Source organism: Zootermopsis nevadensis, unplaced genomic scaffold (assembly GCF_977971745.1).
Source record: "Zootermopsis nevadensis isolate Lab colony 2312 unplaced genomic scaffold, Znev_1.0 Znev_ptg000012l, whole genome shotgun sequence".
Lineage (NCBI taxonomy): Eukaryota > Metazoa > Arthropoda > Insecta > Blattodea > Termopsidae > Zootermopsis > Zootermopsis nevadensis.
This window is the reverse complement of record NW_028259144.1, coordinates 6280483-6295092: the sequence shown is the minus strand read 5'-3', so window position 1 is coordinate 6295092 and position 14610 is coordinate 6280483. Positions and strand designations below refer to the sequence as shown.

General features: G+C 39.3%; 1 protein-coding gene across 1 annotated transcript in view; it reads right to left on the bottom strand.

Moving 5' to 3' along the window:
- The window catches only part of Cad87A (cadherin 87A), a 296199-nt gene that overhangs the window by 127205 nt on the left and 154384 nt on the right, over window positions 1–14610 (bottom strand). Inside the window, exon 3 of the mRNA XM_022069888.2 lies at window positions 2641–2708. Coding sequence (XP_021925580.1) covers window positions 2641–2708 — 68 coding nt within the window. The remainder of the gene's footprint in view (window positions 1–2640; window positions 2709–14610) is intronic.

Below are 14610 nucleotides of genomic sequence, written 5' to 3'. Positions count from 1 at the left end.
TTAACATTCACTTCCCGCTTAGACATTAAACGGTCCTCACAAGTTTGGTAAACTATTCTGAATTTATCTACGAAAATTTGCACGATTATAATATAAAAATCAAAGCACGTACTCTGGCTGAAGTGTTATATTTTACTAAATTACATATAATGTAATTTATAAAGCGCGACCATGTTTAGGCTTTGGCCTTTTGACCCTGCTACTGAGGTACTGTGTATTCAACGCCTGAAAGGAGTAAACAACTAGCAAGCGGCAGGTGCAAATAGGTCATCTACAGTACATGCAAGAAAATTAAAGAGGATGATTCTTCTCAACTTGAAGAGATTATCACGAATAAAGGGAACAACATTACTGAATTAATTAATCTTCTAAATATTTATAAAACATCTGACTCACTACAAAACCTACATCACAAGAATACTGGCAGAAAATGGAAATTACATGGCTTTACCACTGGTAAAAGCTACATCAAACTGCAGACTTCTATCAACGAAGATGGGTCTAGATAGAAGCAGCAAATATAACCAGTTGATTTCCCCAGGGGAAATTCTCAACAAAAAAAAACTTGTCCATATGTTTAGTACAGTTACCATTTAGGTCTCCTGCAGATGGAATATCCTCTACTACAATCGAAACATCAATGACGTAGGGTGGATGAGAGAAGAAGGAAACTTTGGTGTTCTAGACAAAGCGTCGTCTAACTAATGAGACATGGTCACAGTCAGTTAAAGGGTCCCTTGTCGCATGTGTCAGACTGATGTTACACCGAGCAAAGATTCCTCTGTATTTCCAAAATCATCCGCATCCCCAAAACTGTGGTTTTAAGTCTGCTGAACAATCTTTGTACTGAAGGCTGTCTAATTCAGAACAGTGCAGACAGCCAGAAATAGCGATGTTCACATCAAGGGAGAAACGACCAAATAAATTAACCAAATCAGACTAACAAGTATCTGGAATCAATATATAAATTACAGCCTTTACCATGCTCGATTTTATCCAAGAAAAATTATATTGTTGTAAAGCCATAAATAGCTTTTTGAAAGATAACAAGAGTATCTGTCTTACTTTAGTGGTTCAGTGTGGTACCTGATACGTCAGAAAACAGCGAAGCCGTTCATTTAAAATTCATCGTTAACCAACAGTTTATAAAATAGGATAATTAACTTAAATACGTACGAATTTATTTATAATATTAATTTTTTAATATTTCGAAGTGGTTTAAACAGGCCGATACTAATTAATTAATTGTTTTTAATCAATTTCAGTCATCAATGAGATGTCTGCCACAGCATTTGATTGATTAATCTTTCAGAATTAAGTTTAATTTCCGTTGTTGCGATTCGCATTCATCATTCCTCCAAGCGTTCATCAGCTAAGACGCGGTGTACTTCCTGCTCTGACGTTCTTCATTAACCTGAAAGTTGCTCACAGCGGTAGTTACCGCGGGATCCTGACGACATTAACTAAGCGTGTGTTCTGATACCAGGCAACCATTTTACATCATACGGAATACCACATTATTGTAAAAATGCAAACGGGCCGATAATAAAACACGACGGCCACACACGGCCTGCCGGTTGCGGTTTGAGAAACCCTGGTACACGCTATTTAGTGCGATTAGCTTCACAACAGTAGGTTAGAACTTGGAATAATAGATTCGTAACGGCAGCAACCGAACATGAAATCTACTGAGGCATAAAAATACAAAACCACACATGAAAACATTTAATCCGCTGGACAAAAGCATTTCCGCTTCTGTTAATTCATCGTTTCGTAAAAAACAATTCTTAGTAAAACAATTAATTTATTTTAAATTATCAATTGCGATAAAAAACAAATATTTTAATATAATCCACACTTACGGAGACATACTTTAACACCTAAAAATTACTAAGTTACTGGAATTCTAAAACAAAAGACATCAGAGTCTCAGTGAAACCACATTTATTTATTTTTTCTCTTAGCAAAATGGTGTACAATCCTGTCTATAAATTAATGTATCAGACAATCTTGGATGGGGAATGGGTCCATCGCAAAACTCTGTATATTTCAAGAAAACACGGAAGACTGTCATGCATCCATATCAGAAGCAGGATTCGAATACGCGTCCCTCGGGGACGAGCATCGGCCTGTTCGGTTATCGCAATCAACAGAAAACTCTTCTCACATAAAATGAATATTAATACCTCACATGACCAAAGCTTATGATATATAACGACGGTTACACCAAGGGAGTTAGTTGGGTACATGTAACCTCTATTACGAAAATATCGACTATCTGTAAATGCCATCCAACTCTACTCTAGTAAAATATATGACTTTCAGTTATTTTAGCGGGGAAAGTACGATGGAGTCAACATACCAGATTTTCCACATGTTAAATGTACACACAACAAATGCTCACTAAACTTATTTAAAACATCGCGTGTACATTCAGTCAGTTTTTCGACAACGCGATCGTGCCACTGGAAAGATACATCTACTCGGCTTTCAGTTAGAAATAAACAATTTTTAGAAGTGAAATAAATGACAGTAACAACAATACGCGACAAAGACTTAGTTACGAGATAAGGGAGGAAATTAAATATAATTTTCTTCATATTCATAAAGTCTCGTGTTAAAATAAGTTCTTGTACTTACCGCCACAGATGATAACGAACGTCAGGAGTAGAATTTGTACAGGCCTCATTTTGACAAATGGCAGAGCCCTGAAACAAAAGTAAACGTCAGTTTTATAGCCAGGCAGATAAATTACAAAAACGTTACTAGATTCAGAAGTCTGCAAATAGCCTGAGGTGTGAGCACAGAGAGAGAGGGAGCATTTTAAACGTCATAATTTGTCCAAATATTCAAATGAGTTGCGTTTCAAGTTGCCTTAATCATTAACACAATATATCACGAACCTTCAATTCAATAAGGAATATTAACAGGTGATAATTGCACTGTATTTATTCAATTTTGCAATAGATGAGGTCCAAATAATCACAAAACTGCGTGTTTCAAGGCCAGGGAAGGACTTGACCCCTCCTACAGCGCGGCTCCAAGTCACCAGAACAGCGTTGTTAACTGCGGGATCTGAGCAGTCTTCACTCGCCCTGGATTCAATGTTCGTGTTACATCAATGTACGATTTTTCTTTAACCTCGAAGCATGGAATTCTGTGACGGCTACTGAGGAACCCGCCTACACGTCCACACGGCGTCACAACCCATAAAGCCATGTATAGACACAGCGACCTCCAGTAGTAGGATTTCTTCATGAATGAACATTCCAAAAGAATCAAGTAAACGTAGACTGCCCTTGATACAGTTTCATTTTATTACCAAGCCCTGGAGCGAAAGAGCCAATGTTAATGCAGAACTTCTACGCTGCATTAACTTACTTCGTTCCGCTTAATGTTGGCTGTTACTCTGAAAGGAAATATCTTAAAGTACGCGTCAAGATATTCATCTGTCTTTTTAGGTCTTCGTTTAGAGTCAAAGTCACAACCAAGAACGAACAAGATACCTAGCAAAACGGAACAAAATTGTTCTAGAAAATAGCAAAACTTTAATATAACCCTGTAACACAGAAGTTTACATTATATGAAACGTGGTCACTGATTCTTGACGTAGCCTATGCCATACTATAGTATCTAACTCTGATAGAACAATACAGATAAAGGACTCTGGAGAAAGAAGTTTTGAGGATCATATCTGCATTTAAGAGAGGGAAAGATTGTGTACAAGGATCTGGAGAAATTTAAATTGTTACTGTGGCGAAATTCTAGAAATGTGTACATTTCATATCAACCATTAACCCCCCCCCCCCCCCCCCAAAGCTTATAACAGGAGCATGACTGTCCTAGGTTCAAGTTCCCGTGAAGAGGTTGGGTTTAGGAATACTAATTTGTTACTACAATACTAACTGATATATATATCGAATGATCACGATTTATAACCTAAAAAAAGATTTTGATTCTCTTCTTATTTCGTGCTTTGTTACCGAGCTACACGCACCATCTTCATCGGGACTCCAGCCCAAATTGATTTTCGGTATTATTGTCCTTTGCCCTCTAAACAACTTTGTTCTTCGCCTCGTTCTTATATCTTACATAGTTTTCGAGTTACAAACACTGTCCTCACCGGGACTCAAACTCAGAACACTTTCTCTGAGTTTTAACTTTCCTGTGTTCTCTTTCTGGTCTCAAGGAATAAACACGCCAAGTTTGAAGCTACAAGTGAACATACATGCCTACAGTTTTATTTTTAGATATAAGATAACGCGGAGCTTTGTAATTTGTACTTTTAAAATAATGAAATAAAAAATAAAATAAATTGGACGGTACACGTAGCACTCACAGGGGCAATAAGAAATTCATGCAAAGAGTTAGTTATCAAACCTTAATTGAAGAGACCATTAGGGTGAAGTAGATATAGATAGAAGAATAATATTAAAAATATATTAAAGAAATACGATGCGAGGGTATGGGGTGGATTCCACTGGTACAGGATAGAATCTAACAGTTGCCTTCGTAAACAGAGTCACGTATATTAGAATTCCACACAACCAGAAAATTTCTTGACCAGGTATGCAACTACAAACTTTCAACGAAGGCCTTGAATACTGAGTACCAACTAGAGGGGTCTTAGATTACCTTCATCCAAGGGATAGAACATATTTTCACCTGATGACGTAAGCATAACCATCTTCCGAGACGTTGTGTTTCTGCAATAATTGTCGAAGGTAAATGTTCAAGAACATACATCAGTACTTGTTCAAGAATAGGCCTAACTGAAGTAAACGAACAATAGAAATAACTTCCTGCATGACCAGTCGCGTAAAGTCCGGAGTAGGAGAAGCGCCCGAAACGTCGTTTATATTAAATATACCTGACACAGAGTAGGGATTACGAAACATACATGCATTGTAATGAATCAGCCGTTATCAAAAATCTCTAGAGTCAGATGAATGGTGTAATGGAGGCCGTAATTGTACGAATAGGATACGCTGTACTGATCAATTGCCTTAAGAAACAGTTTAAGCCCGCCTATAAATCTTAGGACATTCATCTTCCTGCCTCGGTCCCTGACCAGGTGGGCCGATAGCGCTGACCACCGCGCACTGTATTTGTCAACGTCAGTCCTTACCAACCGCATGTGCCCGCTGTCAGTACCATCTGGACGCAAATCTCACACGCACCGGCTGTATCAGATCATTCGCCGATATTGGCATGAGCGGACAGATCCGGTGTCTTCCTGCCCGTGTATGGGGTTCACAATCTACAATCAGCACAAGTAGTCAAGAGAATAAAGAACTGCCCAAATAAAGCAACGCGATCAGTCACTGAATCGCAATGTTATCAACACGAACAGGCCTCGGACATTGCCACTACGAGTCACAGACTGGCATCTGCAGTATTTTTCCTCACTCTATCTTGGTGTGTTTCTTTACACCCTTCTACTTAATCTCTCTCTTTCTTCCTTCCTAATTTTTGTTTGTGTGTTATGTTTCCCCCCTTCCCCTTATTTTAGTGTATTAATTTAAGTAATGTGGAAGTCGATAGGAAATTTTATCTCCTTGTAATATCTCTTTCATACTTTACCTTCTTTCTTGCATTCTGTCTTAATTTTTTCCTCACTTCATTTCCTCGTTGTCTTTCTACGTTTCTTTCTTATTTTCTCTATGTACACATCTATTTCCTCTTTGTCTTTCTTCCAATTACCCAAGAACTAATCTCAGTTAATTCTATAAAGAATTCCCAAACACACGTAACGGAACACAGCTAAAATTCAATTGCCTTCCGTGATATTAAGTTTGCAGGCATCCCTTACCTTATGAACAATAATTACAGTTGCCTTCTGATCTTGTATTTTAGTTTAAAACAAGTGCTTCCTTTTTTGGACAGAGAAATAACCTTTAATTTCGAGCTTAGCGCTAAAATTCTTCACGTAATTCGGTTATTACAGGATTCAATACACGAATTCCATCATTAAAAGTTGCCAGAAAATTGTCTCAACTCGCACTTCATCAGTAAGAACGAAGACGAGAGAGAGACAGAAAATTTTCAGTCATTAAATTTTGATAAAGTTTAAATATTGCTACTGCTGACCTTAAAACTTTAAGATACTAAGAATCCTGTCATACTTATGCTTTAATAATTTCACATGGATTGTGTTGTTCTGATTTGTCTTGTACTACAAACCTTTGTCTATGGCGTGGGTAACGAAAAGAGACCTGGTTAATATCCCCACAGTGAGGTAGTCCTATATAATAATCGGAGTCGATTTCAATTCACCAATTTAGTTTCAGATTAAAAGAGAAGCATTTTCAAATAATAATAACCAAATTAACTAAACTCAGGATCCAAACTACATACAAAAATGTACATAATTCACACTTTCAATTTTTCATGAGCAACAGACAGTATGTCGTTTGGATGTTACGTAAAACTGAAATAGATACAGCCCACTGAATTTAAGTAATCTCTTCAGGTATGACTTTCCTTTGAACATTACATTCCTACTAATCAGTTACAGCTACTGATTTGTACGTCCCATCGGAGAGAAGCATTTGTATTTGCAGGAACTAGCAACGATATTTCACCTGCACAATGCCATGTTTGTGACCTCAAAAGCAGACAGTACCGTAGTTTAAATCTTCACTGCCAGGCTTGTCACCTGGAATAATTACCATTCACGGTTCATTACTCAACAGGCGTATGATGGAAACACGTATCACCCAGCGTTCTGTGCCAGGTTACAGCTTAGTTCACATAGCCACAAACGGTGAAGTGCTGTAAAGCAACGGTCCATTTTTCTGTTTTGAAGAATTAAATATTATAAGTTATAATATGATTAGAACTATCTGATAGACCTACTCTTTCGGTCTGTCCTTCCTCGACTAACTAACTAACCAACTAGATGGCTTAGGGAAACCGAAGGTTCATCACCGAATTAACCAAAGACTCCCTGTCCTGGGCCAACAAAATACCCCTCTACTGCCCTATATAAATCCCTCCACTTCTAACAACGCTACTTCAGCCATGAAGATGGAGACAGTATGTTTCTCCGAAATGTTGGCATTTATTGAAGAGTCTACACGGCGCCAAAACCCAGAAGAACGCAATTAACGCGTTACAAGACTTGATCTTTTAAGCTTCGATATTAAAGTAAATGAAATAAACTTAAAATGTCACATTAAATTTGGCTAGGTCACTTAAATGATCTCTGGCTATAAGGGATGACTTTATACATGACCACAATAACTACTATGTGAGACTATAACTGTTAAAACATTCATTTTATTATTACTGCTATTTGATGTCATGGTGCCACGATTTATATGGTCTCACTATATGAAAACAGCGTCACATAGGACTCTATGTTACCATCATTAATGTATAGAAATAAAATTACGTTTCAAATGATTGTAAGATATGTTATTACATGCAAGATAATTATAGCGCATGGTTAACTGTTAGTAAGACATTTCATCATAAGTCCATTGTAAACGTAAGGACGTACGGATAGCCTACCTTCGAGAGTATACGGTGTGCAAAATTCGGGCAAGTTTAATTCCGAGTTTGACATAATGAAGTAGTATAGCTAAAGCATCTACCTTTTTATAGTCACTGATTGCAGTCGTAAAAGACGTAAACCTTCATACCGTTTGGTTAATTTCACAACACCAACTGATTCTAAAGCCGGCTACACACGTACAGGTATACCTGTACGTGTGTAGCCGGCTTTAGACGCAGAGCCCTTAATAAGTTAGAATTCACAACAGCCCGCTACTGGTCTTTATCTTGGGTAAGATGAACTCAGTTAAATATCACATCCTATTTTTAAGATACATTTGAAAAATCCCCGAGTTTACATCTACACCTATTAATAAATGTAACATAAATCTGTCTTTAGAGATAACACAATTGTACAGACAGACATTTTGACATGACTCTATCATTATTCGTCCATTTCGTGCACTCGGTACAAACAAAGTCTAATAATCTACGATAAAAGCAACCGCATATGAAATAACGAATAGGATACACGGACCCCAGAGTACACAGCAAACATCGGGTACTGGCGTTTTAAATGATGACGGTATTACTACGCCCCTATCCACTACATTACGCACAGAAGGGGTTTAGATTGATCACCTGCAACTTCAGACAACATAACAATTGAACTTAATGAAGACAGAAAGCCCCTGTCAATGGCAGGAAAGCATCAGTCCCCCCCCCCCTCCCAACACCAGTTTTACAGGCTTCGACGACAAATAAAGCAATCACATATAATTTAAGCACACGTGAAAAGCTGCCAGATTATCCACTAATCCATCTACTCTTCTTGTATCCTTTATAACCTTTTTAAAAGGAACACGACAAGAACAAGCCGGAGACATCGTGTTCTGGCTTACTAACTACACCCCTCCATCGTCTTGATTGGAAGCAGCTTTTCAACACCAGTATGAAAGCACAGAGCAGAACGCAGACAGGGAAGATTTCTCTTCTGTCCTAAGATAAAACGGACACGGCACACATATGGAGTAAAAGGACTTAAAAGAAATTTTTTGAAGAAAAAAAATTGAGTTGCTGATTGGAAAGGAAAGTGGGGAGCCATGGTAAACCATCTCCGGTGTAGTGGTGGTAATGGTGGCATCCATCCATCGATCTATCGGGATTAAGAAGTGGAGAGGATATTCTTTATACCCATGTGCTTCTGCTGAATGGACGGTGAGTGCCGACGACGGAGGGCGGAGTAAATTACTGTGTGCTGCCAACTTCCACCCCCGCGCCCAATTTTCCTGACAAATTGACAAGTATATGGATGAACGAAACCGTCATAGACTCTCTCCAAACCTTGTTTCCACTCGAAGTAGTAATGCATGTAACTCAGCGATCGATTAATCGAACAAAACGCATACTCTTCCATTTCAAAAACTCGATATACGTTTGTCTCCGAGTTTATTTAATAAATAGTGACGAAATTCTTGGGGGAATAAAAACCTGAATATAATTTTAAAAACATAGTTAAGTGTAAAACAAATTCAAATACATTACATTCCACAGATGACCGGATTATAATCCAGAAGACAAGATTAATTACACAGAGCTCTATATTTAATAAATTAGTAATAGCATGTAAATCATAAAATCTAAAATTATCATCACAGAAAATCAAGTCAGTGACATTGAACAAAAAATCTAAAATAATAATAATTGATTATTGCATTTCGAAACAATTTAATAATTTTTAAGTGACAGAACTAAGATATGTATTTTAAGATTAAAGAAACAAGTTCACAGATTTCAAAATATTATCTATGGAGCATTATAAGAAGAAGTTTAATAGGATAACTAAGAAATACACGGAACAGAGCTCTCGAAAGCGTAACTACGTCACGCTAATCAAGAATTTCCAGACCTTTTATACCGAGGCCGTGAGTAATATTTCTGCTTGATATACAAATTCGTTGATGCATTCCACATCTGTCCGTCATCTCCACCATGCACTATACTCGTATATTACAAGTCAATTTCTAACTAGATAATAGGCGTACCGCTTCTGTATGAAGCATTGATATATGTAAATATCAAATTTCACCCGCAAAAAAAGCAAGAGACATTTGAATCACGACCTATCTATATTAATACATGGATAATACAGGATGACTTAACTGTCACCATTTTTCTTCGTATAACACTAATCCCTCATAAACTGGGAAAAAAACGTAATGTCGGCTACAAATTATACACAATACCAACGTTCACAAAAGTCTGTCATAGGGGCTTATCCTATGCCTCATGAATCCAGTCCCATTACTTCAAAATGCATCTTAATAGTATCCTCCCACCTATACCTACGTATTTCAAGTGGTTTCCAGACTAAAATTTTGTATGCATTTCTTATCTCTCCCATGCGTTCTTACATGTCTCGCGAATCTCATCTTGGTTCGATTATTATAATGTATATTAAATGCAGCTTGAAAAGAAGTGACTTCCGGAGGTCGTCATATAAATGGGAAAGATCATTAGCACTTATCTGTACTAATTCCAAATTAATTCGTAAAGTTTGGATATATTTTTCTTTCCCCTACTTTCCCAGAAGCGTGAATTTCACTGAAACACTTTTCAATATGACATCAGTACTCAAGCAGATATTGAGCTGGCGTAACTCAGTCAGTATAGTAATTGGCTACGGACTGAGAGACCGGGATTCGATCCCCTACGGGGTCAGAGGATTTTTTTTTTTTACCTCTAGGCTCTGCGTCCAGACCGGCTCTGGGGCCCACCCAGCCTAATGTCCAATGGGTACCGGGATCCTTTCCCGGGGGCAAAGCACGGCCGGGGCGTGATGCTGACCACTCACCCCCATCTAGTGCCGAGGTCAAGAAAGAGAGGAGCTATATAACCTCTCCCCCCATGCGTCTACATAGCGTATAGTGGGACAGCTTTACTTTTAACTTTTTACTCAAGCAGATATTTGACGTGCATCTGAAACTTGAAATTTATTAAAAAGTTAAATTTCGGGCTGTGTGTACAATTTTAGAACCGAGTCTTACCACATAAAACACCGAAAAGAGTCGGACACATCTCGCGGGCGGCGAGTTTAAAAAACTCGACCCTTTGCAACCGGAACAAGTGTTACAACTAAAGAACCCAACAACCAACCACACAGCCCAAACACAGAAGTCCATTAAGAAACACTGGCAAAATATAAAATCAGCAGAGTAACGCAACGCGTTCCATTTTCCATTCTGCTATTCGTATGGCTTCATTAGCCCTTTCAGTTTGCGATTACCATCACTAAAATGTTCACCCTCGGCCCATCCCCTTCCTCATTTTACAAAGGGTAAAGGCTGAAATGCGAATAATAAAAGCGTGCTCTGGTGTGCACTTCAGTTGGAAGAAGCTGCGAAAGAGATGAGAATGTTGGGTTGGAGAGGGGGGGGGGAGGTGATCAAATCGCGTCGAAAGCCCATCGTTACGACATGGGATCGTGAATGGTGACTACGTTCCAATAAAATACCACCCCCAGCACGATTACTTGATGAGAATATGGCAGGCATTTCTTCATCACCTCGTCTTCAGCTCTGCCAGTCGGAGGTTCTTCATTTGATGGTAGTTCATTTGTATCTCAAACATGGCGCGACGTGGTGTCATTATAGCATAAAAAGATGGCGACAGCCCTATATAATTTGAATAAAATCGATGTCCTCGTGTACAGTGGTGATATTTAGGGGCTTTGCTGGCGGCGCGGATCGACCTTTCCACTACGAGTAATCACTGCGTCGCTTGCCGTGATATTAGTCCTGACGGCACAACCGCCAAATATTTTCACTGTCTTTCATCGAGACAGACAATCTCACAACAGAATCAACAATTTCCATCACGAAAGTCCGCCATGGGAAACGTTATTGGACTAGCTACACTAATCTCTCGACCAATAAAGTTAACGTCCTATACAAGCACAGAAGTGACACGTCCGATTTCGTAAGCAGAAAATAACAATAAACAGCAAAACGTATTTCGAAAAGCTACAAAATTACGCCTTTTACACAGCTTGAAGTAGCTATCCACTCATGTGAGTACTCCATAACGCATTTCAAGGTCATAGGTCATTCCCCACCGTCTCGCTTCTTACGACCACATCCATTCCACTGCAACCTCCTTGCATTCTACTTTGGCCTGGAATTCGGGGAGTAGATTCTGGGGCAGTGCTGGAAGAACAAGCGAGTCATGGTGGTACGTCGCACAAGATGTTAGAAAAAGTAGATGAAACGAGCGTTATAAACTCTTATCCGTCTTAGAAACAGGATAAAACTGTTAGGCCAGAGAACCGTAGGTCAAACATTGCTCATTCAGACTAAATATTATGACGAAGGATTCTATTGCATGAAATGATAACAAAGAAACAGGAAGAGAGAAAAAGTAAGAAATAATATAATAAAGAAAGGAAGAAAACCAAAGAAGAAAAGTAAGAATAACAAAGAAGGAAGAAATTGAAGAACGCAAGAGGAAGAAGTGAAGAAGATAAAGGAGGAAAGACTAACAAAAAAAATTAATAACTGCTTTCTAGTGTTTGACGGAGATTCATTGCTTTTGTTGATTCTCCTTTCCAGTGCCGGTGGCTTGTGAAAGTCTGTTGCGTTTCTATCGTTTCGGAGGAAAATACTGCTTCCATCATTAGGTCTTAATTGAGGAGCGCTGTGTGGTAAATAGGCGAGGGCGTGAAGAATGCCATTTATGGCCGTCTAGCACGTAGGTTAGAAACAAACTGAACTTCACCTTCACTCCCTTTACCTCTTCATGACGTGGTGCTTGAACACAATAATGTTAATCAACCCCACTACTAATCCTCGTTTCAATTAACGACGATTTATAAACTTCTTAAGCTATGCGGCGCCAAATGGCAACGGTGATTTATAAAGTGTTCATTAGAAAATATGTGGAATACATTCTTTGAACAGCAAATCTAACAACTTTTCTCTGAAGATTTTATAAACACGAAGCGTGTGATAAACAGAAAAAATATCTTCACTCGAGACTGCCGGCCCCCGTGCCAAGCAGCGAACACGGGATCTCTAAATATTAAGCAGTGCCAATCATTCAACTACGCTGCTTGGCGTCCCACAATAACATTACAAAACAACTCACCCATCAGAGAAAACAGATACATTTCAACAAAAACAAATGAACTCATACACAACAGACAGCAAAAACGCACGGCACAAGCCTTTAAAGACCAATCGATAAACCCGGCTAATTCACACCGTTATACGGGTCGTTTAATCACATATGCGAGAATCGGACTTCTTTTATCACCAGACATATTTCCAGGTGCCCACCTCGCAAAGAGCCAATAGGACGGGTTGGAGAGAAGCAGGGCAGAAGTCCTCGTCACAAAGGGTGAGGAGGACAGCGCCCCGGGGGACACCATCGCCCTCGTACAGAAGAATTTGCCATTGTCTGCAGCGTCGCACTGTCAACAGTATATGGTCCGTCACAATGTCCCAGAACACAGAGCGAAGGTAATGTGAAAAAAAAAAAAGAATCTTGCCATTTCAACCGCATTTCAATGCTTGCTTGAAATGCGCGACACGAACGATGGTGGTTCAACTTTGGACGCTTCTAGGCATGTACTATCACGTGACCTCGTGAGCCAATCAGCTTCCGTCATCTGCTGTAAACTCGCGTCATTCGCGTTATATGTATTTATGGTATAACGTGTGGATTTATGTTTGGTATTAAGCATTAGATATAATTGGTATGTTAAAACATGAAAGGCAAACGACGAAGGCCCCACGTTATACTCAGGCTGGCCACAGAGTCGGTGTACAAAGTATACTGTTACTTCAGGCGTACTGAAAGTGTAATTTCTGCGTTATCTGCCTTCATTTCATAAACTGTATAAATGTCGAGGTCTAGTGAACAGAATTCATGTTTCTTATTCGGAAAGACCCGGGCGCAAATCCATGCCCGGTGTCCGGCGATCTTGAGTTTTCGTCACTTTCAGCAGCAAGAGAATTCACGTTAAGATTCAATCAACTATGATGTTTGTTACCCTTATTTTAATTTTGAAATCAATGTAGGTGAGCAAATATGTACCTTACAGTAGTCGGGGCGAATCTGTGTGTTTCACGTCCATTAGAAATAAAAGGCAGAGAGATCACAGGGGTGGGGGTGGGGGGGGGAGTAGCAGATAGGGAAGCATATACCGTCAATACCATAAAAATTATTTCCCAGCTGCAGTACTTTGTAGCTCGCTGACTTAGTTCCTACGTCGGCAAACTTTTTAGTTTGCGTTTAATATGCGTTTGTTTTCCTTGTGCCCACAACTAGTGACGTAGATGAAACGCATAGTTTTGGTCCCAGGTACTGTACGCCAGTAAAGAAATAATGATAAACAGTTGAAAGGAATATTTCGCGATAAAAATGGTACAACGTAATTAGTGTTGCATGAAAGAGAACACCCAACAAGTGTAAATAACAGGTTCAAATGGGGAAGAAGAATGGGCAAGTACGATCCGAGTATAACAGGGATTTGGTCTTACGCATTACGAGCTGAATAATTGAAGTGGTAGCGTTGGCTGGAAAATAATGGCGGTATGTCCGTTCACCCCCTTCCCCTCCGCTCCAGTTTGGGTGTCTGGGAACTGGGATTCATGGAAGGGGTCAACAGAAGATATTGCAAGAGGAAAGTGTCGGTTTACACAGAGAAAGATAAACATACCGCAAAGGAGAACTGAGAAGACAGAATACCTACAGACAGTTTCATAAAAAGCCACTGACGGCGAAATCAATTTATAAAAATTATTTTCGTAATTTACTGGATCGGTCCTTGCATCCGGAAGCACAATATGAAGATGTGGCACGAACATCAAACACGTCGCCGTCATAAAGTCACGGATGTTCTTCCACGGATGCACCGCCACTAGCAGAGTAGAGACGGTACATCGAAAACCGCTGTAGTTACATGGTCCGCGCGGAACCACAGTTCGAAACCAGACATAATCCATTCTAACTCGGACATTCTGTGGTTTCATCCCTTGTAGCATCGTTAATAAAACGAGGGTTTGTAATTTCTACACTGAACACCGCAATGTGTAACGGAATAACATACTATGG